At 32.0% G+C, this 26,129-nt stretch overlaps 1 protein-coding gene across 1 annotated transcript in view; it reads left to right on the forward strand.

Annotated features, from left to right (window-relative positions):
* Positions 1-321: 321 nt before the first annotated feature.
* LOC130894011 (ammonium transporter Rh type B) overlaps positions 322-26,129 on the forward strand; it is a 51,724-nt gene continuing 25,916 nt past the window's right edge. The window contains exons 1-4 of the mRNA XM_057800516.1: positions 322-662; positions 14,018-14,204; positions 22,888-23,038; positions 25,286-25,451. Of these exons, the coding sequence (XP_057656499.1) occupies positions 548-662; positions 14,018-14,204; positions 22,888-23,038; positions 25,286-25,451 (619 nt within the window). The 5' untranslated portion in view covers positions 322-547. The remainder of the gene's footprint in view (positions 663-14,017; positions 14,205-22,887; positions 23,039-25,285; positions 25,452-26,129) is intronic.

Raw genomic sequence — 26,129 nt, forward strand, 5'->3', positions numbered from 1 at the left:
AAAATCGTAAAAAATATGTATGAACATTTTTAATTAATGAAACCCCAAATATCTTTAATTTTTCTATCTATCCTAGCGACGGGAAAACAGTGTATGTTGATAACATCAGTTATTATATAATAATGAATTAATAAAAATTAATAAGTGTTAAGGCGTCAATCAAAACTACTCATGCTATAAGCAAACACTGACCTGAATTTAGGAATGTTTGATTAACCGATCACAATATTATCTAAATATAGTGGGGAATGGAATTGAAACATATCTTTTAATGTGTTAATTACTACATCAGCATATCGTTGACGCTAAACGCTTTGTATAAATTGCCAACTTCCTAATTCCACGTAATTTGCCTTGGCAGTAATTATTAACTATTTCATCCTTGCAAAGGGGAACGATTCACAGTGTTCGTGCGGTAGATTCATTGGAAATCACTTTGTTATTCGACTTCGTGTTTTTTTGAGTCAATTTATTCAAGTTCCTTTTATTGGAGCAAGTGTCGTCGAAGTAAACAACTGAAATAGTAATCATAAAACCGCGGAAGAGAATGAGTGCGAAAGAAGTTGTTGTTCCTTTAGTTTCCGCGCAGATTGTTCTGTTGATTTTGTTTTGTGCCTTTGGGAAATATGCAACCAATATTTATTATTTGGAAAAATATCCAAGTGAGTACATAACTGGAGTGTAGCAAATTATTAGTTATGCATCACATGGCTAATCACGAAATGATCAAATACAATATCCGTGGTTTTTGAAAAAGTGTAGAACAGAGGTGTCAAGCTCAATTTTGTAGAGGGGTGGACCAGATTGAGAATAAAAAAATAGAACTGAATTATTATAATATTTTATTCATTAAATTATTATATAATTATAATATATAAGTGTATCATATTGGTTGTAGTTATTTGGAGAATTGATTGGAGATGTTCATTCGTAAGTCTTGTGCGATGTTTGATCTTATTTATTTTCATGACGGAAAGCATCTGCTCACATAAATAGTTGCTACCAATCAAGCAGAGAATGCGTGCTGCATGCTTTTTTAATTCCGGGTAATTATCGAAACTATTGAAATATTGTGTATAACATGTAAGAGCGTTAATCTCATTGAATTTTTCTTTTAAAATACTATCCGATTGAAGATCTATCAACTCCATTTGCAAGTGAACTGGTTCCTGTGAAGCTTCAAAATTGAATGGATTGTTGAAAATTAGGAACTCCATTTCATTCAATTTGTGAAAGTCCTCAAAACGATTGTTGAATTCCGTAATCAAATTTTGCAGAAGTTGAGAATATTTATTTATTTTTTTTTTGATCCACTGTGCCAAACGATTTTAAATGAGAGAGGTCAAAAGTTTGATTTTTTACCTGATTTTCCCACAGCCTCAACTTTGTTTCAAAGGCTTGAATTTGTGAATATATCTTCGCTCTCTGTATTAGCTTTAGTAAACATTGATTGTTGACCTTGAGGTTTAGATTTTAAGGATGACCTTTTTTCCGTATAACAATAGAATTTTGACTTATGATTCGTATCATAGTGTCTCTTCAAATTAAACTCCTTACAAACAGCAGCTGTTACATTAGGAATCAAACACAGTAGTTCACCTTTCCATTCTTCGAAAAAATGAGCAATTTCTCATTTTGACTGAAAAACTCCGCACTCACTATCAACTATACGTTTTTATGACATTATGCCAAAATCGTAACAATCATGGAACTCGACACAACAATTATGTATATCGCTCGCGCACGACATAAACAAATGCACAATATCTTCACAATCACTACTTTCCAGTACAATTAAAATCCTTCTCCAGTCGTATCGCTTCGATTACTCGACTCAACTGACTCACGTCGCGCCGACTCACTCTTTTTATATGATTAATGAAGGTTCTAGTCTAGATTCGAAGCGCGTGGAAGATTCTATCGTTCTCGACAAAAATAATAGGATATTGAAATTACTTATCAGCATCCGTAGACTTGAGAGTACGAATATATAAAATATCCGTAGAGAAATCGAATGGAGTCTGAAAGCTTTAGATTTACCCCATGCAGAATTGTGTTTGACATTGAATTTAAACGCAAGTGGTTTCAAATATAGTTATACACAGATGCTGGAAAAGGTTTTTGCCGATACCCAACGGACCTCCACAGCATAACCCTTGAGCAGAATGAATGAAGAGAGATTAAAAGCGTCTACTGCTAAGCCAGAACTTTGATAGGTTCCCTACGTGAGACTTCTATTACTCTAGATGATGTTTTTCTTTTCCACAAATTACTCGAATGGTGTTTACAAAATTTAAGTACAAACCGATTCGGGGTTCCTTAAGGACCACATAACAAAAACAAAGAAGGACATGAAATAAAAGAACAGGCACCTTTTTAAAAAAGGATTTATGTCCTCTGCTCAGAAAGTTTTGTTAAATTTGGTGCAATTAGAACTGGGAAATTTTATTTTTGAATATTGAATAAAAAGTTAGCTTTAGTTGAATGATTACACAACATCTACATAACTAATGCTTCCGGTTTATTATGATAATCATATACACGGATCACCTGCATCCTTTCTAATTTTCTGCAAATGCTACTGCTTTTTGTATAGGAAATTAGGGTGTCTTGCCATTAAGCGCAAATACCAATTGTGTACAGGAATTTTGTTTTCAAATGGGGTCTTATGATTGCTCTCATTTATAATTTCATTGACCAGCTCTTTTGAGTAACCATACCCTTCGAGTATTTGTCTGATTTCATTACTATTATCAGTATAGAATTAAGGCTACTTAGACGTTTAACCCTATATATATAAGTCCTTCCATTGTCCTTAATTTACGTCTCCAAGGATGGTTCAAATAAAAGTTGAAGAGTCGGCCCGAAGCTGAAGGTTTGGAAAAGCGAAAACCAATTTACCAATAATTTACCATTCGCTCACTCCTACGTTGGAATTTGTAGAACAGTTGGCGATATTCATACTGAATATACTGTCAACGCCATCACTACACCAACACTCACAATTACACTGTCTGACGCGCGTTTCGATAACCAAGTTTCGTCTTCATAGACTAAATGTAAAATCTAATTACTTGATTTACCCGTTTCACAGCCCATTCTATATTTTAATAGTCAATAGATGAATGTGAAGATTTCCGCAAAGAAGTTTTTTCCCGCTGGAGTTAATTTTCGCGGGAGAAGGTTTATTGGTGATTAAATTTAGTATAAAACAGTTGAGCCAAGTTATTAGATTCAAGTTTCCCTTTAATTTATTTTTGTAATTAATCAATTTGTTGCTTTGGAATGGCTAAAATCTAATCATCAACATACATTTTGACGAAATTAACTGGAAAGGGTAGTTTTAAAAAAACTAGATCGGTCATTATCAAATTTACCAAAATTGGGCTAAGAGTATTTCCCATGGCTGTCTCTTCCAGTTGATATACATTATACTGTATATCAGTGTATGCCGATATGTATCTTCAGTGTTTTTAATGACGTTATTTACTAAAATTGTAGGTATATTAGTAAAAAGCGATGCTACGTCTAAAGATATCAAAATATAACCATTGTTATATCTTTTGTTGACTTCACAAATTCATTTGCGTTTTTTACATTATGTACAAACGTCGTGGTTATTGGCGTTAATTACTTGTTAACAAAAACTGCTATGTTATAGGATGGGGAATCAATACAATTCATTACTAGCTTCATGCTTAGGGTTTGTGAGTTTTTCGTAAGCCATACATTTTTGGTACAACTGCATTATTTGTTATCATCGTTATGCTTTCAGCTCTTGAGACTACTCTAGTTTATATTAATTTGCTAACTACGTACACTAACAGAGCGAATTTTCAAAATCAATCGTAACGACCGTCACATAATGAAACTAAGTAGATTGGAATCAAAATTTTCAATCCATATAGAAGAAAACTTGGGTACAGAAAGATTTAGAACCGCTCACTAACTTTCAATTCAAATCAAGTAAAATGTGTTTAAAGAATTTAGTAGATTTTGATAAACTGTGTCCTAGCAAGTAGCTATTTGTATTTTTTTTAAGTTAATAGAAATAATTACACTAATTTGATGTCAGAAGAAAATTGAATACAATAGAAATAATATGAAATATTCTTTGTTTTCCAGGGATTATAAATCTTCTATGTCTGGAATATTCCATTCGATTCTAAATTGAGCATGACCAGTATCTAGAAATCACGTAGACACTTCTCGTAGAAGATGTGCGTGTGTTATATTAACACAAAGACCATCTTCACAAAATTAAATTAGTCCAAGAACGAGTCGAGAAAATCGGATTAGCTAAAAAAGGAAGGGGAAAGTTGATAAATTTGATTCAACTTATCGTTAGTTTCTGTTAATGATCTAACCAGTAGACTACAATCGATTTAACTTATACAGAAACGAATGAAAGTCAATTTGAACATAATATGAAAGAAGTTTTTACGGTTATACTGGTTTTTTGAAAATGGAAATCTCTCTTTTAGAAAATTGAAATGATCCGCAGCTTCTGATTGATTTACCTCTCACTTTTAATGGTAAATTACTAAAATATGTTTTCAGTAGAGAAGCATAAAACAAGTATAGAATGTTTTATTTTGATAAACTGAAAAACGAGCGTAGGGAAAGAAGTTGTAACGGATATAGGTATTGTCTGAAATTGAATTAAAATTCTGATAATACTTAATGTATTAATTCGGCGTCTTACTTATGCGAGCGAACTTCTTATATTTCCAAGATTTCAGCGGGTAGAAGTCAAGTTTTTACATAGTTACTGCATTGAGCGCCCATCAAATAATTTGGAGGTTGAAATATTAAGTTTCTTAACAGATTAACTATCTATTAATATTATTCAATATAAGTAAATATCAGTTTTCAACTACTTATCGGGTAGGCAACTAAGAACGGCCGTGGGTCATATCTCGGGAATGGAGACCTTAAATCATGGTGTGGTTCTAATCTTCTCTGTCTCAACGTTTTTAAGACCAAAGTTTTACCATATAAAAATACATTACAACCTTTTTTATTAAATTACAACACAATTGACGTCGTTGAATCTGTAAAATTTTTAGGGCTGGTTGTGGACAATTCCTTGAAAGGGGAGTTACGCCTTATCTAAAAAATAAGTTTTTCCTGTTTTGCGCTGAGATCAGTTTCCAAAGAACTAAACTTATTCACCTTCCTCACAGTCTATTATGCTCTTATTGAGTCGCATCTCCATTATGCCCGTGTGGTGCGACTCAAAATGAGCGAATCTTCAAACTACGAGTACAAAAGAGAGCTGTTAGATATTTACTCGGGCAAAACAGCAGGGCTCACTGCCGGGACTTCTTTGATTAAAAATTATGACTTTTCTCTCCTTATTTTTCTTTGAATGCAATTGCCTAATTCATAAGCACGCTTTTCCAATTTCAGAAAGACCATTGCACTTAGGAACGCGGAGCACGACCTTTACCTACCTATTCTCCATTCAGAATTAGTTAATGGCTCAATATTTTACAATGTAAAAAAAATGTATGATCACTTTGTATGTTTGTTCTTCACTTTTTACAAGCTTTTATCTACAAATTATAATTTCCTCTCTATTTCTCTTTCTCTCTCTAATTTTGCCCTTTCATGTATTTTGTTTGTAATATTTGTAATCATTTTTTTCCAAAATTTGAAATTATATTTGTTTCAATAACCATCACCTTTCTCGAACCCAAACTGCGTTGTAATGGTTGTTTTCATCAAAATATATTTTTTGGTGTAGTAATACATCCTAAGAATTAACTGAAAAAAAATAAAAATATTCACTAGATTAAAAAAAGGCATATTCAATGTATTTATAGTAAACTGTTGTTTTATTAAACAAATTATGACAAATAAAATAATAAGCTACTCTCATTTTCAAAAATAAGTTACAAAATCTTATCTCAAGCAGCCCTTGTTTATGATACTATATTTTGGAAAAATAGTGAGATGCCCATTAAGATTAATAAGAAGTTAGTGTATTATCAGCTCAATGATAAATTCATATAATGCGACATGAAGTCGACGTATATTGCTTATTACATATTTAGAAAATACTCATGAAATGTTATTTCAGCCGATTCTTGGTGAATATCATAACGTGGACTTCCAGGAACATTGAAAAATAAATTTCAGGAAAATTGCCAGCAATAAATAAGGATCCACTGGGAATTTCAATAAGCTGTCTCGTGCTAAACCTCTTTACACAATTTTTTATCGACCTTATGTGAGAGGAATACGAATTACGTCTTTTCAATAAAATAAATATGTTTATACTGAGAAAATTCAAATTCAGTATAACTATATATTTTTTAAAAGTATTTGTATCATTTTTATCTAATTTATAACTTCAATATATCATCTCTGTGACTATAAATTATATGAAATCATATAAAATAACCGAGTTGCGATAATAAACTTGATCAACTGTTATTTTCCATAACAGTTTTATGATTAGGTAAACTTGGAATTTTTTTTAAAATTGAAGTTGAATTTGAAATTTTCGTGAAGTTTCTATAAGAGGAGTGCAATTTTCTCAAAATGACTGCGGTAATTGCATTGAACAAATCGTATCCCAATTTTACATTTTAGACAAAACATTAAGGCGTGTTTTGGTTCTTGTCAAATATGAAATACCATAATTTCTCACAACGTATAAGACTTAGACGTTGTAATACGAATACGCACATGAATACCAACTAATCAGAGGAAGCCCCCAGCGACGTGGATTCCTTGCGTGAGTTTTATTATCGTTTCCACAACGCGTATGGTATTGGTTCAGCCGAATTTGTAACAGATCTTTCCGTCTCCGGTATTTCTTTTTATCGGAGAAATGCCTACAGCTTCAAAAAATTGAGGAAAGCCTCAACAAATATTATTCTAAAAGCTCTCTAGGTGAAAGTGAAAATTTTTAGTTAAAATCAGTGAAGCAAGCACCCTCTGAAAGACAATGATAGCATTCTCGGCCTGCTTCTTATTAATATTTAATCTCTAAGACAAGAACACAGATGAACTGTATCTTTTACTAGAGGAGCTTAATTTTTCAGAAATTTTTACCATCACTGAACATTGATTAGATAATAATGAGCCTGTTTTTGTCAAAAACTGAACCACAGTAGCCATATTCAATAGAACTAATTCATCTCATTGAGGTACACCGAGATACACCGGAGCGAAAGGAAATGAAATAGCTGATAAGCTCGCAAAAGCGGGGGCAGACAAGCCATGAGACCTGAACCCTTCTATGGTATCAACTACAGAGCAAAAATTACTAGAAGAGAAGATAGATGGGAATAAAACCAATTATCGGGACAACCTCCAAAGGCTGAGACAAGCAAAAACTGCAGAATGTAGTTATAAATAAGTAAGAACAATCTACGAATACTATCAGGAGTTCTATCGGAGTACTGTCTCAACAAACACCTTAAGACGCTAGGCCTAGCAGATAATGCAGGCTTTGTTGCACAGAGGACGAATTTTCCATCATCTACCATAAGACTTATGTCCTCTATATTGTTTGTATTTACAGAGCACCTGTAAATGTCGTGAATACTTTCTGTCACAAACTACTGACCTTCCTGGAGTCCTTACCTCTAAAATGTTAACTAATTCTATGTGGCGCACTCAATATTGATTATTCCAGTGTGTATGCTGCTCAAAATTGTCTTCAATCAATTTTTGATTCTTGTGGTATGGTCATGCATATAACGGCACTAACCAGAATAATTAGAATAGTTCTAGTACTATAGACTATGTCGTATCATCGTATGATAAATGAGTGGTTATGTAGATAAAACACGGACACAAATGGAAATTGCTTATTTATTTCCATTCCATTCCAAATTTCGCTTGTTTGGTCATTTAAGACAGACAGTAACTAGTGATACAAAATTAGATTGCTTTGAGTTTTAAGAAAACACACATTTTTCAGGTCGAATTAGATGTTTTATTTCCTGATGAGATCTCATTTAAACTTCACGAACAATTTAGTTATCAAAATTATCGAAAATGGTCCAGTGAGAATCCTCTCTGGATGAGAGACTAACATACGCAATATCCTAAAAAAGTTAATTTTTTGGGACAGGAAAAGTTGGAAATCATGTCGTGGGTCCCTTTTCCATTTATGGCAACTTGAATAGAGATGAATATTAGAACTGCTTTAAAATAATGGCGTCCTAGCTTTGACAAACTTATATCCTGATCCATCAAACCCACAATTTCCTGTGAATATTATATAGTTTCTCATTAGATCAGCACGTTGCCAAGATGCCAAGAGGTTCGCGGCGAGCATTTCGAACATCTCCTAGATTGACATTAAGGTTTTTTGCAAACTGTTAAGAAATAATTGATACTAATTATTTGATTTTCAGTACAAGGTGTAATAATATATTGCACGTAATGTACTTTTTGTAATAAATCTGAAAACACTTATTATTTCCGAAGAATTGAAGAAAGGTGTAGGACATTGTAGATGAATTATGTTCTGGATAATAGAAAGAAAATGAACAATGTACATGAGTTGCACTTAAAATAAGCAAGTTGGTTGCGGCCACGTTCACATGACACACCCTATAATTTTTTTACAAATGCTTGTTTAAAAAAACAAAAAGACGTGTCCTAGCGTTTGTTTCAACAAGACCTCATTCATTTATTAACAAATGTATTCTTTTTGGCTGTTCCACACCGTATAAATATCTAGAAATCATCTTTGTTTTGTTTTTGGCCCCAATCCAATGAAATCAATTAATTCGAAGTCATATGATCAAATACATCCAATCAGTACATTATATTGAAAACAGATCCATGGGTTATTTTCATCTTTGTCACGTTGTCATGGATACATATTGATTTATTTCAATTTTGACGTTCCAAATATTTATTATTTCAAAACGTCACGATTGGGTTGGAATACGAGAATATCAATGGAATTTTACAATCAAACATACGAAAAAATACCGTTTGCAGTGAAAAATTTGCATGCAAATCTTTTATGGACTTTTAAAATGATAGAAAGTATCAATAAGATGGAAATCGGGCGGTGAAAAAATTGATGTTGATTTTAAAGGACTGGGCTCTGAACATGAGAATAAAAGATGATGAAAAAATTGAAGAATATACGGTCAAAACCATGTAAAACCTAACAAGTAAGCTCTTAAAAGGAAAATATAAAGAAATGAAAGTTATTATCGACCCATTTAAAAGTGCGAGCTGCTTGCGATTCTATACAATCAGATCTTTGAAACAAAGTCAACAGCATCAAATTCCGTAAAAATAACGAAAATGATACATTAATGAAATGAAGAAACCCTGAAGGGCTGCATTGGAAATTCCATCACATATCCCTAGATATATAGAATTATATATCCTAGAATTAGATGCTGCTACCTCGACTGACTTTTCTTGTATCGAACCAAACAGCTTTGGTTCTATAACAAATTGATAATAGGCTCAAGGATGTGTACTGAAAGAAAATTTTTGGTAGAAAACAACGGAAATAAAATTTTTCCTGTCAGATTATTTGTAAACTTGGTGTCAAAAAGGAGCCCAAATTTTAAAATTAACAGATTATTCCGTTACTGGAAATACGAAAATAATCTCTGGTATGATAATATGCCCATTGGAAAAAAGTTGACTCAAAATTTAACAAAATCGTCTGTTGAAGCGATTGGATTGAATACTAAGGAAAAAAATTGCAGTCACTTCAATAGATCGACTGCGTTTAGTCGGTTGGCCAAAATTGGTGTACAAGATCAAGAGGTTATAAAAATTACGGTTACAAGTCAACTCAATAAGACCCTACTTGAATATTGACGCTTTTTCAAAATCTAATTAATCAATGGACGGAGACTATCGTTTATAGCTGCGATATTTTTTTTCAGAAACCACAATTATTCAACGTTTTTTTGAGTTATCATTATTCAGAGAATGAGTAGTAAGAATTCTCTCCACAAGCTTGCTTAAATAGAGTATAATCTGGTAATATAAAAAAATATGATATTAAGGTTAACGATTAATCCATTACTCCAATACTGGTTACATCTATCACGAAATATCAAAATAAATTCGTCTTCCAGATAAATATTCTTGAGACAGGTGTGTTATGATTATTTGATACTACAGAGGGTGTCACAGGCTAATTTTTCAAACAGTACAAATGCTTCACCTTCTAATTATTCTATCTTCGCTTATTGACGATCCATTGACCTGCATGGGATATTGCGGGATTAAAATCATCAGGTGAGATCTATGAAAATCGACTAATGCCACACGAACTAATCGAGATTCAAGCGAAACGTCCAGTAGAGGTTTGTAAATAGATCCTTGCCTTACTGATGCATAATTACTTGTTAGAAAAAAACCAGAATCTGTCGCAATGAAACGGCAATTCTAAAGAAAACTCTTGTAGAATTATGAGCGTGAGCGTACTTCTAAATAATTCTAGATGGTCGAGATTCCAATGCCGAAGTATATAGTGAACATATGATGCAAATGTATGAGGTTTTTTTTGAAGAAATATAAGAAGGTTTAGTTAACCTAAAGCGAGTTCTCTTACAACAAGGCAATGTCAAACTCTCTCTCTCTCTCTCTCTCTCTCTCTCTCTCTCTCTCTCTATCTCTTTCTATCTATTCTATCTATTATCCTTCAAAAGATGAAGTGACACCATTTTTATCTGATTCAGCAGTTGTTTTCATGCTTACCTATCTTGTGCAATCTTTTGGGCATGATGCAGTCTCATATTTATTAATGGTTTTGTTTGGTCTACTCATCTAATTGGAGATCTGCCTGTTGGGCGTTTGCCTTATTTTTTTCCCTTCTATGATGGATCGTTCCATCAGTAGTCTATAAACCCACATTTTGAAAGCCTCTATTGCTTCCATTCAAAGCGGTTGACGCCATGATCAGTATGTAGTGGGCAAGAAATTGGTGCTGTTGAACTCCTATCATATCTAGTATTTAGTCCGGACTTTGTAAGTATTAATTAATATCCATGGCAAAATTCTTGCATGGAAAAAATAGAAACTAAAGAAAATTTTGGAAATGCAGTGTGACAATTTTACTATATATTGCAATAGAATTCGATGAATATTAAGGCTTTCTTTTTGTGTGATTATTCAATAACAAAATTGAATATTGGAAAGACACCTTCTCTTTATCCAATTGCAAACAAAGGAAAATTCACTTATAGGTGCCATATATTCGATGGCTGAAAGTATATTAGTATATTATCGTTTCCAATGGTAATTGATTTGGAAGATCTATTATTGTAAGTATCTTTTTTTTTGTGAATCTTATAAGAGACAACCTCTAAACTATCATTAATAAAAAACTATTGCTGCATTTTGTTCTCTACGTTAATTAAAATGTTGTTTACGAACATATTTGTGACTAATTAGCAATACATCAATTCATTGACCAATCTGTGCGTCGATTTATAATATTCCTACTGATTAAAACAAAATATTACAAAGAACGCTTTGACGCTAGCCATTCATTCCAATATATCACGGATTATTTTGATCCGATTTATGTTACAAATAATCTGATTCATATTTTCCGAATCATCAAAAGACTTATTATTCTAATTACTTAAACTGACATTTCAAACTGATCGAATTAAGTCGATGTTGAGATCCGTATTAAGTTAAATTTAATCAAAAAATAAACTAAATTTAATATTAACATGAAAAAATAAAAACAAATATTTTGCATTTTGCATATGGCTTTATTGTTTTCGAAAAATATACTCCATTAAGATCAATACACTCTTGAATGCGTTTGAAACAATTGACGAAGCATTTTTTCATTCCAATTGTGGTATTTCCAAAACATATGATTAGAATGCATCAACCGTTTCTTCGGGTGTAGAAAAATGTTGACCTCACAATTTTATAACTTATAACTTAATTCGTGCGGTTTTTTTCAAAATTTAAACACTTATTTAACCCTTCATCACCCAAGTCGAAAAACTGCACATTATCACGCAGGTGGGATCTGATACATCCCATAATAATAAGAAACACGAAGAAAAAAAAGGTATTCTCAGTTTTGTACCTGAAGTAGGTTTTTAGATGTATTTACTACAGAATTACAAGCAGAAACTTTTTATAATAAGTTAAATTATGATATATCATAAAAAAATATAAATTTGGAAATTCTCACATAAAAAAATCACGACATCTATGAAAACTGATGAATTTTTCGAACACTGCCCTTATAGCGGCAAGTTTATCCACTTGAAGTCTTGCTTGTCTATTTTCAAGGTTATCAAAACGCAGGCATAGAGGAAGAAATGAAAATCTATTGAAAGCAATTACTGTTTGGAAAATATCAATCCCAGTTCCATTTGTTCGCCAGAGATCTCGCAGATGGCGATGGCAAGATGAAGAATACCAAACAATGCCTTCATTTCAATAATATTGGTTTCGCCGCAATAGTACGTCTCTTTATATGCTGTGGCTTTTTGGCGTATCACAATGTTGGTACAGTTGGTGATACTTTCAATAATCATTGAATTAGCCTGCAGTCTAATGAAGTTTTCTTATTTTTGGCACAGGATTTGGGTCCTGGTAATTGCGAAATTATATTTTCTGATCTGGTTCTGACTTTGTTATTAGCATGATGTTTATTTCATTTTGTTTTATTGTCCTTACATAAATAAAACGCATTTATACTCTGACCAGCGTCTTTGTTTACATTGTCTTCACATTCACTATCGGAATGATAACTTTGAACACTAAAGTGTCTTCATCGTCATCAATTACTTCGTCCCAGAGTGCCATAAGCCGCTCTTGCTCTTTCTTCAAGTGTAGTCCGAGGTATTTGACTTCTGTTTTCACTAGAATCGGCATATCGTTGATAGATAGACACCTCGTTTTGTGATGAACGTGATTTATGTGGATTTGTCAGTGTTGACTTTCATTCTCCACTGATGTAGCCATTCTTGTAGAGCATTTTAGTGGGATTGTAGCTTTTCTCATGCTCTTGTAGGGTCTGTATCTGAAGACATTATTGCAGTATCATCTACAAAGGTAGCGATGAGAGTATCGTCAGTGGTTGGAATATCGGCAGTATACATAAGGTACAGATATGTGCCAAGGACAATTCCTTGGGGAACGCCTGATTTTATGGTTTGATAATTGGATAAGGAGGTTTGGATTTCGACTTGTATATATCCACATTTGTGAAGTAGAGAAATTACGAGTTTTAGAAAACATACAATGAAGACAGTTGAAGAAAATACTCAAAATGTTGTCCATTTACTTCAATACGACAAGTCATGCGATTTTTAAAACTTTGCAATACTTTTTGCAACATCTCTGACTGTTCAATTCTTCTTATCCCTGTGATTATCCTGTCTTTTAATTCCTGAATATTGACAGGTTTTGTTTTATGAACAATGTTTTTTAAGTGACTCCACAGGACATAGTCTAAAGGATTTATGTCATGTGATCGCTGGAGCCATTCGATAAAACCACGCCATCCAATCCATCTTCTGGGAAACACAGTATTTAGGTATTGCCTCACCACATACGCATGTGGGTGGAGCACCATCTTGTTGTAGCCAAAAATTAAGATATTTTTAATATCTGAAACTTGTTTTTTGAAATGTAATTGAAAATACTTACTTGGATTTGGAAATATCCGAATCAACTCAGGTATAATACTATTTTCCTCAATTAAAAAGAGACCAATTATGTTCTGGCCTATTATTGCATTCAGTTTTTCGGGATATTGGGTATGGGATTCACACATCCAATGAGGATTGTTACGTGACCAGTATCTACAATTATGCCGATTCACTTTTCCATTAATACAAAACATAACATTACTTAAAGATTTGGATCGCTCATTCATTACGTCTGCAAACTCTTCACGTCTATCAAAATCGTCATCTGACAACTCTTTTACCAACATTACTTTGTATAGATGGAATTTATTATCACGTTAAATTTTATTAACGGATGTTTGCGAAATTCCAATGACAATCTAATCTGAATTTCTTTCTAGTGTTTCAGGATGTACATGTTATGATTTTCATCGGTTTCGGATTTTTAATGACGTTTCTGAAACGTTACGGATATAGCAGCGTGGGATTTACATTATTATTGGGGTCGTTCATAATTCAGTGGGCTATACTGTGCCAAGGATTCTTCGAACTCAACTCTGACTATAAAATTGAAATAGGGATCGAAAGGTAAGAGGTTTATGTTAAACATGGATATAAAAAATCTCATATTTCTTAAGGTGGAAACGAAAAACGTAAAGTTTCAGTTATCGCGTTGTCGCGATGAAAATGTAATGTGCAGTAATATCGTCGACTACTGTTGAGGTTCACATTTATGGAAATGTTGAAAGTAGATAACGTTTTGCTATCCTATTGTTAATTTGATTATCAGAATCCTTCCTTAATGCAGACATTCTACATTTCTTCCGAAAATAACACTTCTAATACAATTACTTGGTTGAAAAAATAGATGTTACCTGGAAAGTTTTAGGGGAGTTCCTAAAATTGGCAATTTCATAGATTTTGAAGTGCTTTTTCCGAATTTCAACTTTGCCACCTCATTTCCTTACCGCTCGCGTCGTCATATTGGAATAATGGCGCCGAAAAATAGTTTTTTGATGATAACTCCTTTCCGACGCATTTTACAGGAAAAACATATTCATACTAAATAATCGAAGGAAAAAATTCCTACAATTCCTACGAATCAATAGTTTTAGCGCTGTAACCATTATACATACTCGCTAACGTGTAGTTAATCGCTGCAGTGGAAAGCGATGGTACGACTTCTCAAGTACAACTGCGATCTACGCACCCAACGTTCCCATTAAAGATTCATTGTTTTTTTGGTACTGCTGAGATAACAGCAGAGTTTATATCTATATTTATGATTTTTGAAGAAATTTTCTTGAGAATTAAGTGCTTTTATATTTCATAATATCTCAAATTATTAGTAAAAAATATAGTTGAATTTGTAAACTATGTTCAGATATATAGTCATGTCCACCAAGTTGTTACTTTTTCCTGGAGTAGGTAGGGTAGACACCATAATGTCAATCAATAATTGAATACATTGAAGATTGAAATATATTCAAAAATCTGATATTGAAACTCAAATATTTGAAAATATCATAAATGGGGAGACCGGAATTAATATACACTTACTTAGTTTTAGAGCAGATGTCCAGTATTTCAAACATCGAAAAAGAAAATGTTTGATATCTGTCATCGATTTTACGTTTCACTTGAATGTAGGATATAAAGGCATTATTCAGTAATTTCAATGAATTTATCTTTTGTCAATAACTTTGGAGATCAGTGGTTATGTTTTAGATTTTCTGTCATGGCTGAAAGTTTACAGTACTAATAACATGCTGTACTTGGAGATTTGAACTCAAAATTTCAAACGCATAGTAAACTTCGTGCTTCATTATTATATAAAAATGAAAGGTAGAGAATTCCTATGACTAAATACATAGAATAAAATATTTCATAATTTTTTGACTATCAACAAACTCAGCAAACAAGATGTTCTTTTCAAATAAAACGTATTCATTGCAAAATCTTTGTTATTAATTTTGTGAATGAATCTCATATGACAAATCTAGAGGAACAATCTAATACAAAAAGAGAGTAAAAATTATGAAATTGCATTTAGTTCAATAGAAGAAATTTCCTTAAAAAATCAATATGGGTATCAATAATTCGGTGCTTCCACTGATATGAAGTTTGCAAGAAAATACAGAAATTTCTTACTCATAAAACACATCGAAAAGCAACTGAAATGATCCAGAACATACATGAAAAAAAATATGGGAAAATAAGCATAATAAAATGTTGGAAATGAATTCAATAACATCCATGAGAAGCCCTTTGCAAGTGAGCCCATTAAGTCACAGGTAATTCTATGTAAAATATTCTCTAATATACAAGAATAATGACAGAATAATTGAGATATTCAACTTACAATAATTTCCACGAAGGTAGTTTCAATGAAATAATTTGGAAGTTGTAGAAAACAAGTAAACAAATAAAAGAATTTCATTTCTACATCGAAGCAAATACTCATGTTGTTAATATTTTCTAATCGCTTTTGAAATTTGTTCTCTTTAATACTTTTTGTCGAAATTGATCTATATCCATATCTCATTCGTGCTTTTGTCTTCTCAAAATGTACCGATTGGCTCCTTTATGTTTGTTTCCAAATACCGCAAGGATGCAATTTATGTGTTTTCCATGTTTTCATCAGAGGTTTGTCGGTGAATACTCTTTTACATAACTCTTCGACCAATTTCGAGAAAAAACAGTTGTTTACCTATTGAATGTAATCCCAATCCAGTCTTTTCCAAGTAACGTAACAATACTGTAATGTTTTTCTTGTTTCCTAAATCATATGAACTGTTTTTTAACGGTAGGGTAAATTTATACACACTTTCTTTTACTTACTTGATTTATTTAAACAAGATTTAACTAACAAATGTATATAGTAATTAACTTATCACTACTTATATAATTAACTATCCACTACTTTTATAACTACTTTTCTAATTTATTCATTATTATCTTCTATTTCGTTTTTTTCATTATGATTATGAACGAAACGAACAAGCAAATAGAAATACCTTGCTAGAAATTACTTCTAATTAAAATAATAGAAACAATTCTTCGCTGTTCATAAAAAAACATATCAAAGATATTGCTATGATAAAAATATGTGTAGAAACAAACATCAAACGAACCGCTGTATTTGCCAAATTTTAGGCTTCCATTATAAGCGAACAGAACAGGCTTCAAGATCCATTTCATAGACGAGGTCGTAACAACACCAAAAACAGAAAATAGAATTTTTGTGCACTTTTCTTCTTGATATGCTCTCTATCCACAAAGACATCGGGAAATATCATAGGGAAAGAATAAGTGTGAAGAAGACTTTCAGACATATTGGGATTTTAAAATACTACAGAAAAGTATATTGAAAAAATTGTTTTTCCAAAAAGTTGAAAATAATGATATTTCGACCTAAAATAAAGTTAATTTATTAACAAAAATATAATAATGCCTTTTTAAACTGGGTAAGTTTAAGAATTTTCTATTGGATTTCAATTTCAATTCAAATATCAGTAAAACCATAGAAATAGAACAGTGATGGAACTTTTGTTTTCTCCTCTCCAATCAAGAAATATTTTCCAGTTTTTCATTCGTTATTTGACCTGTTTATCAAAATTTACTGGTTGTGGTTGAAATGATTGTTGAAACAACAGTGAAAACTAGTACCGGAAATCGACTATATATTGCATTTGAGAGTTAATTAATTTGGCCTATCAACGTGTAAATAGTTTAACCTACAATTTCTGGGTGTTATTGCAATCAATAGATACTGTTATTTTTACCAAATTGTTGAGTAAGAGCACTTTCGAAGTAATGTAGTATTACCACAAACTCAGAGCCCGAAAATATGTCCGAATGTTACAACTAGTAGCTACAACTCGCTTTACTTTTTCCAACTTTTGATGACCCTAATACGAGACTCTCCTGTTCTATAAAATGAAAATTATCCATTCATCAATTTTATCCTCAATAGATCACAATGGAATAGTTCAAATTTCAGACCAACCGACTCCTACATTTTATATTCCTTGCCCAAACATTATACCCCGTTCACATGATTCTTTTGTGGTTATTCCAACCCGTAGTTCCATGACAGAAACCGTATTACTCACGGGTGAACTTAACATATGAAACTAACACTTCAATTCATTTGAATTTGAGCAAAAATAATACTGAAGTTGAGACGAATTATCTCCCATTTCTAAACGACAAGAAACGAAGTCAGAGTCGAATTTTGTTATTTGAAAACTCAATGCAATTTGCATATGTGTGACGATCATGTTCTCCATTTATCACCGCAAATGACGACAGGACAGTTTCCACATTATTTGCGTTCAGGGATTTAAGAACATTTTTTCATATTATCAGCAGACATATGTAGACATCCTGTTAACACAATAATTATCAGATATCACATTATATCTTTTGTTATTTTATTCAGCATTCTTGTTTCCTTTTTATTTGGTAAACAATTTTAGAAAAAATCAGTCTTTGTTCTAATCACTAATGAAGATTGATGTACTTATAACGGTGTTGTTCGTTTCTTGATTGGTACCATATCATCCAACCCTTATAAATTGTAGTTTCGGGGGAAAACTATAATTTCATCTGAACCGGACTATTTTTCTGGTTAAAATCGAAGAACTAAATTTTCATCAGTTGAAATCGGTAATATCGTTACTTTTAGGTCGTTGAAATATGATTTGAAGCATAAAATATCATTTTTCAATAAACTGAAAGTGAAAATTAACAATCATAAGGAATATGCTCACACCAGAAGTTTGTTGATAATCAAGATAAATTGTAGACATTCTTGAGAAATTACTTCATATATTCTGTTTGTACTTTTCACTATTTATTCTGACTAAATTCTGACTAAACAATAAATAGAATGTAAAAACTGATAATTGCTTCTTACAGAATCTTTTGAATTTAGTAGAATTTATTCATACAAATTACTTTTATATTCATCCTCTGTTATTGGAACAAATTGAATTTACTGAGTGTCTTTTAAATCGTACGTTTGATACAGATTAAAAAAAAAGAATTCAAGTTTTCCCTTTTTTCAATTTAGAGGCTTTTAGTAACGAGAATATAAATCTATACGTTTAAAAAGGAATTTTCTTTTTCGATTAGATTTGTACAAAAAGAATTCAATATTAAAGACCTGATCAGATCAATTCAAACAGAAATTCAGAATACATGATTTCAAAAATTATTCGAGATTAGCAACTAAATCGAAGGACGGTGTATTTCCACAACTACGTAGATATAAAACACAATTTTGTATTGATTTGTCGCAAAGGTTGATATGATAACATCAGCATTTTTGCATATGGGCTTTACATACATTAGTTTCATTACTTTTATACCTTGAAATAAGAAAAATAACTGACAATAGTTCTGAACTTCAAGGAGACCTCCCGAAGTGAGCGAGATGGTACGAAAGCTGGATAACACTGAATAGTAGAAAATAGAAAGGAGAAGAAGAAACATTCAAATTCTAAATGTTAAAGTGATTTCAACAACATGTAAGGCTGATAGAAACCAGCTTGTACGACACTAGCCGGGCTGGACCAGCCTCAGCTTTAGGATGTGTACAGTTATGCTTAAGATCTAATAATTTTACATTTCACATAGAAACATTTTAGTGGGATTCAAATTCCATAAATTCTTAACTATTATTTCAATTAATTTTCGAATTTTGTTGCGATTACTTTGATAATCTTACAGAGGACAAAGGGAACTTATTTGTCTGCTATAAGTAGAATCAGTACACTTTTCCTGTATTTCTTGTTTAAGATATTTTTCTATATCCACCCATTGTGAATTGGTATAATATTAGTTTAAAATAATACATAACACTCGATTCTTCACTAACATAATCAAGGTTATTCCATTCATTTTCTTATATTACTGAATGACGAACATTTTGCTGCAATGCTGTTTTTAAATAGCGTCAGCTTCTAAAACGGATTTTAACGTCTTATAACAAATTAAAAATAAACAAATATACTTTCTAGATATGCTATAATCATAAAATAAAATTGAATGGATAAATAATAAAATTATCATTAAAATGTGATAATTTTCTCATACTAACAGGTTTATACAATCACAACTATTGTATTACGAGAAATACATTTCAGTTTTTGAATGGAGTCATTTTGTTATATTAATAAAATAAAACAAAAAAATGGATATTTTTTTCAAGCCAAAGCCCAAATAGGTTATTTTTCTCTTTCTACAATCCGATCACGAAGATGCATAAGCAGTTTTCCAACCTAACTTAAGTAACACGGAAATTTGGCTATAGTCTGGTTAACAGTTTTTACATCGCTATGGAGATCAATGGTACAACAGTACTAAGGTGCATCAATGATGCTTCTCATTATTATATTTTGGAAGTGTATCACTGGAATGTTACTTTTGCTGGTACCATTTGTCCAGACTGGTATCAATATATGTTTGTAGAAAAGCAGTTTATTGTATATAGTTAATTTAGACCTTCTTCCTGGGAGCCAGTACATATTTTCATATTTCATATCTAGCTCTTCTTTTTATCCTTTTCACTGTGACGCTCTATTGTAGTTGGGTCAGTGAAGCTTTCCCGGCTTTGCCCCATTTTAGTTTATTGATTGCGGACCATCTCTAAAGTAGACCGCATAATTTTCATCATCTGACTGCTGCAACTGATTAAAATGGTCCCATAAACGCATTTTAATGGATTTCATAAATTATTGATAAAGTAATACTAGCAGTGAAAAGGTTAACGTCGCTAGAGAATCCCAGCGAGATCTAGCGTCAAGTGTCATTACCAAATACTTTAAATTGTTAGTATAAAGAATTTGAGCATCAACTTGATACCTCATATAGTAATCCAGGTGTTGATCAGGCCTATGACTGTTTCTAATTCCATATTTGCTTATTTGTGGTCTTTCAAGACCAAAATGTCAGTATCATCAGCAAACTTTGAAATTGTATCATTTTCAGGACCTTGCGTACCACTGAGATACATTAGAGACTACAGGGTCTAGTACACTACCCTTTGCTCGTTCTGCCTTAATTTATGTTAGATGAGAGTTTCCTCCTTCCTGTTTTACTCTAAAATATCTGTCAAATATATAAGATTTCAGTAGTTTTGAATATCATGGTACTCACATAGTTAATTTGTAATTCAAGCCTCCATGCCACACATTATTAAAGGTCTGAGCCACATCTAGGGAAGCGGTAGAATACACCTATCTTAGTATAAATGACGCATTAATAAATTTGGTTAATTTGACTATAGCTCTACGTGGAAATCGCTTAAGGATTTCCTTGATGAATAGGTCTAATCAAGGAGTGTCAGGATTTATGTTTGTTCTAACTTCCGTAGAATCTCCATTTAAAGAAATAGGTCTAACAACTGAATCCTCATTCCCTATATGTTAGAAAAACTGCCAATGAGTCATATTTGAATTTGATACCATAAATTTATTAAAAAATATGAGAAACAGTAAGCGAAGAAAGCATATGCGGTGTCAGTGACCATACGAAACCACTAAGTCGGAATTTCTGGAACTGTTGGCGATATTCATTCTGAATACACTGTTTAATCTACACCAATACTCACGATTATACTGTCTAACGTGCGTTTCGATAACCAAGTTATCGTATAAAAGACTGAAGGTAAACTAAAATCTAATGACTTGACTAACCTGTTTTATATTAAATTTTTGGATAAGATGAAATACCAAATTTGAAAAAAAAATGGTATATATGAAATAAGATGTGGTGATTGTGATGGAAAGTATATTGGACAGACTAAAAGATCCGTTATTGTCCGGTTTAAAGAGCATATAAATCATTTAAAATATGGACGGACGGCAAAATCAGCCAGTCACAATCATGACATAAATATTAATAATGTGAAATTTTTAAAAAATGTATCCATTAATAAATTGTTGGGGGTCCAACTGGAATTAATTTTCGCGTAAGAAAGTTTATTGGTAAGAAAATTTAGTGTAAAACAGGTAAGTCAACTCATTAGATTTTAGTTTACCCTCAGTCTCTGAAAACTTGGTTATCGAAACGCGCGTCAGATAGTGTAATCGTGAGTGTTGTTGTTGAGTGTTTTCAGCATACGAGACAAGAGTGTGCTTTATGATTTCACAGAATCGCTATCTCCACTCGATTTGCATTTGCTTTGTTTATGCGTCTTTGTGTGGTTTCTTTTAAGATGTTCTTTCAAGTTATTTGGTCATCGACCAAACTGTTAAGTTTCTCCCTATCTAAGAATTTTTTTATAGTAACTCGCGATGGAAGTTCCAATAACTGCATACCATGAATGCATTTGTTTCATTAGCCGTGGTTTCTCCACAAGCCAACAATATATTTATTGCATAATTTCATTCTAACAAAAAACAGTTGAAATTAGTGGATATTATATATATATTCGCTTAATAGCCCTGATATCTATTAGAAACTGTAGGAGTTCAGCTAAAACTTCGTACGTAATGCTCATTTTCCTCTATTTCACAGTTCATGCTGTGATTATCATATTCTTGGGAAATGAGAAGAATCCTTCTTCTTATTCAAAAACTTCAACAGACTCAAAACTTGTTATTGTATGTACTGATATAATGGTAGTATAAACAGTCAGTTAAGCATGGAAATCACCAAAATTCTAACTTAGATGTAGTCTAGCACAGAGATACTGAACTTCTTGTCTGACAACGCTTAATAAACCGACGCACTTTATTGATGGAAAAACTATAACTTTTCCCTCAATATTTCGGATTATTTCTATTTATATTTATTTTTTCGTGTTAAAGTGATAAAAAATCTATAGATGATAATGTGATTGATAGTTTGACTTTCAGAAATTAAGAAAACTTACACAATCCTCTGAATAACGAAATAAACATTAATATTTGATCACCTTTAGTTTGTTCATTCGAGCTTTTTTTGTTATCAGTAACCTAACCTAACCTAACCAAAGTTTCCAAATCATATATCTTGAATATATTCCATTTCTCTACAGTAGCGAAAGGCACTACATTCATAACAAACGATTTCCCGATTGATAGAGTATGATGCAAGCGGTCTTATTGCCATTCTCATTATTTACCAGCTAAACCTCCTACTGTTTTAAAAGTATGATAGAGAGAGGAGGGAAGGAAAATATGATGATGATTGCAGTATAGTCTCACTTATTTAACTATTCATATCATCGATAATCGCTTTCCAATACAATGTTCCACTATATTAAGTTATTTTGTTACAGTTTGTATAAAGCTGACATCGCAGCAGCCAGTGTTCTTATATCAATGGGGGTGGTACTAGGCAAAACATCCGTTCAGCATCTCATTCTCATGGGTTTTATTGAGATAATAATATATTCTGCCAATTCACACTTAGGATCTTCAATTCTCCAGGTAATAATAAAACTGGAAAATAAAATAATTATCTAGATTAGGTTACAGTCCTTCGATTTCGTTAAAATGTTAGTATGTCATAATCAAAAATCATCCCTTCAGGTACTTTTTTGCGTTTAAAGAATCAAATAATTGTAATTATTTTTCAGTGATTGCAATATTTGAATTAATCGTTGAAACCTAACCTAACCTAACGTAACCTACATACTTTTCTACAAAATGAAATCCAATCACAAGCAAGGGTTGCTGTACTCGAAAACTCTTCCAGGATTTTTTGTTGATGAAGTGGACGACAATAAATAAAATGATTATTGTGAAAGTGTTTATCTATTCGAATTTGAATAAACCATTTATTTCCCAATTGTACCACACTTTTTTTTCTTCTGTTTTCGCTTAGCATTGAAATATGTATAAGTACAGTGAAATTTTAACGTTTCACGATTTAGTGAAATCATTCAACCACATTTACAACAAATAATTTCACTTCACTTCACATCAACAATAGCTAAAAATTCGTACAGCTTCATCTTTCACAGTGTCACAATAGGTTAGGTTAGGTTAGGTTAATTAATGTAAGTTTAGGTTAGTTAAGGTTAGGTTGGGTTAGGTTAGGTTAGGTTAGTTAAGGGTAGATAGATTTTCAGATATTACTATCACTGAAAAATTCACAACTATTTGATTCTTTAAACGCAAAAAAGTACCTGAAGGGATTATTTCCGTGCCCTTGTTCAGCGTAATTTTCTTTATAACATATCAAAATTTTAACAAAATCGGAGGGGTGTAACCTAATCTAGATAATACCGAAAATAATTTCCAAAACTAGCATTTCATTCAAGAATACGTGAAGTAATTCATAAATATAAATACACATTCAGAGTCTCAAAGTAATTTAATGTAAAATCCTAATCTTTATAAAATTATGTTGGGGAGATAAGCAGCCATGATCGATCTAAGCAACAGCGTATCGTTCCTTTTATGTTCGAAGCTAAATTATAGAGGGTGTACAAACATACCAGAAACATATTTTCATCAATACACGTTTTTGAGAAGCACGGTTTTAAATTATATCAATACAAATAGTAGTAAATTAATAAAGAAAAATTCAATAATTAAGCTTCTATTTCGCTATTATATTCATTGTTATTATCATTTTTTTTTGTGGTTTTCAAAAACACAATGAAAATATATCATACCGGATTTGCACATTATGCAAGGTTTCCACCAATCGTACAGAATAAAAATAAAACACGAACTCCGTTTGCGAACTGTTCTAGAACTATTGGGACTCGTCCTAATACTAATGACCCCGCCTTTGTCAAGACCCTGGATCCGTCTTTGCCCATAATGCACAATACTGGTCTTATGGTGAAGTAAATGTTTGGGCATTTACTTTAGGTAACAAATTGAAAGGATATCACATTGTACCTGAAAGTTTTAATAATATATGTGTGTGTGTGTGTGTGGATTTTTAAGCAATCATTTATTCGAGATACTAGAAGGTTTAACCCTATTTTATATACAGGATGGAACTCCACCGCACTTTGATAGAAAGTGTCGTAATTGGTTAAAGAAACATTTTCCGAATCGCTTGGATCAGTTTGGTCCCGAGTTCATGCTACAGAAGTAAATTCACCTCAAGAATTAAAAGACACCGTATCGAGTTTTATCGAGAATACCTTTTTGGTGTAAAATTAAATGATGTTTGAGTTCATTTGAAATTTTGCTCAATAAATCTAATATTGAAAAAATTATGTTCAATACTAGAGAGAAATGCTTAATTGTCAAAAAATTGTTACAATTTGTTGGCAAAAGCTCGTAAAAACTAAAAAGCAAACAAAAAAATAACTAAATAAAAAAAATTTCAAGATTCAAGGATAATCACAATGAGTAATAAAATTATGGGTAATAGTAATAGTAATAGTAATATTTTCCACGGAATGATTTCATAATATATGTTTTCACCACACTTTTTAAGGTATAATTTACTATCACTTTTGTGATGTGTAGTTCGATTGGTGAGTGCCCTTTTAGATTGACTAATATATTAATTGTTTTTCTGTTGTTAACCATGCTCATCTATAAAAGTGATACTATGTAAAAATATTATCCAAATGGTCTCAATTAATTCATTACCTTTTAAAATAGAATAATAACGCAACGAAGACTGAGAGAAAATCAGTTTCTGCTAGCGTCGTCAAGTTATTGGTGGTCTACCCTGTATAATTCTAATTGAAAATATGTTCTTAGGTCGCAGATGCAGGTGGTTCAATATTCGTTCACGCGTTTGGCGCTTACTTCGGCTTGGCAGTTAGTTACGTGCTGAACAGGAAAAAGGAAAATAAAGAAGGAAACTCGGAAACAGCCGTTTCCTTACAAGAAGCCAACTATACATCCGACTTGTTTGCCATGATAGGTGAGGTAAACTTTTTCTGTTTACAGTAGATGTTTCGATTCGATTGAATCGGATTACTGAATACGTGCTTTTTCCATTTTTGATACAATGTTGAAAGTAAATAAAAAAGTATCACATTTATCAATCCATGAGGATTTACGGTAGTTGCTTAAGTGGGAATTGGCACTAGAGACAAGTGGATTGTATATATGTATAATAAAGCTTTGCGATACAAACAGAGAGAAATGCTTCATTGTCAAAAAATTTTCACAATTTGTATGCAAAAGCTTGTAAAAAATAAAAAACAAACCTAAAAATAACTGAATAAATATATAAATAAAATGAAATCTCAATATACAGAAGAAAACCATAATGAGTAGCAAAATTGTAGGTAATATTAATAGGTAATAATTAGTATATATATATATATATATATATATATATATATATATATATGATTTACAGAATAGAAGGCACTAGATATGCTCTGAAATTATTGTGGAATGCGGAAAAACATGATATCGATTTGATTCCAATTGGCAAGTGATTGTGCATTTTTTTACATTGTAAAATATTGAGCCCTTAACTAATTCTTAACAAGGAGTAGGTGGGTGAAGGTCGTACTCGGCATTCTTAAATAGATAGCCGTGCAACTATGTTTCTGAAATTGGAGAAGCGTGCTTACGAATTAGGCAAACG

This window comes from Diorhabda carinulata, chromosome 5 (assembly GCF_026250575.1).
Source record: "Diorhabda carinulata isolate Delta chromosome 5, icDioCari1.1, whole genome shotgun sequence".
NCBI classification, from domain to species: Eukaryota; Metazoa; Arthropoda; class Insecta; order Coleoptera; family Chrysomelidae; genus Diorhabda; species Diorhabda carinulata.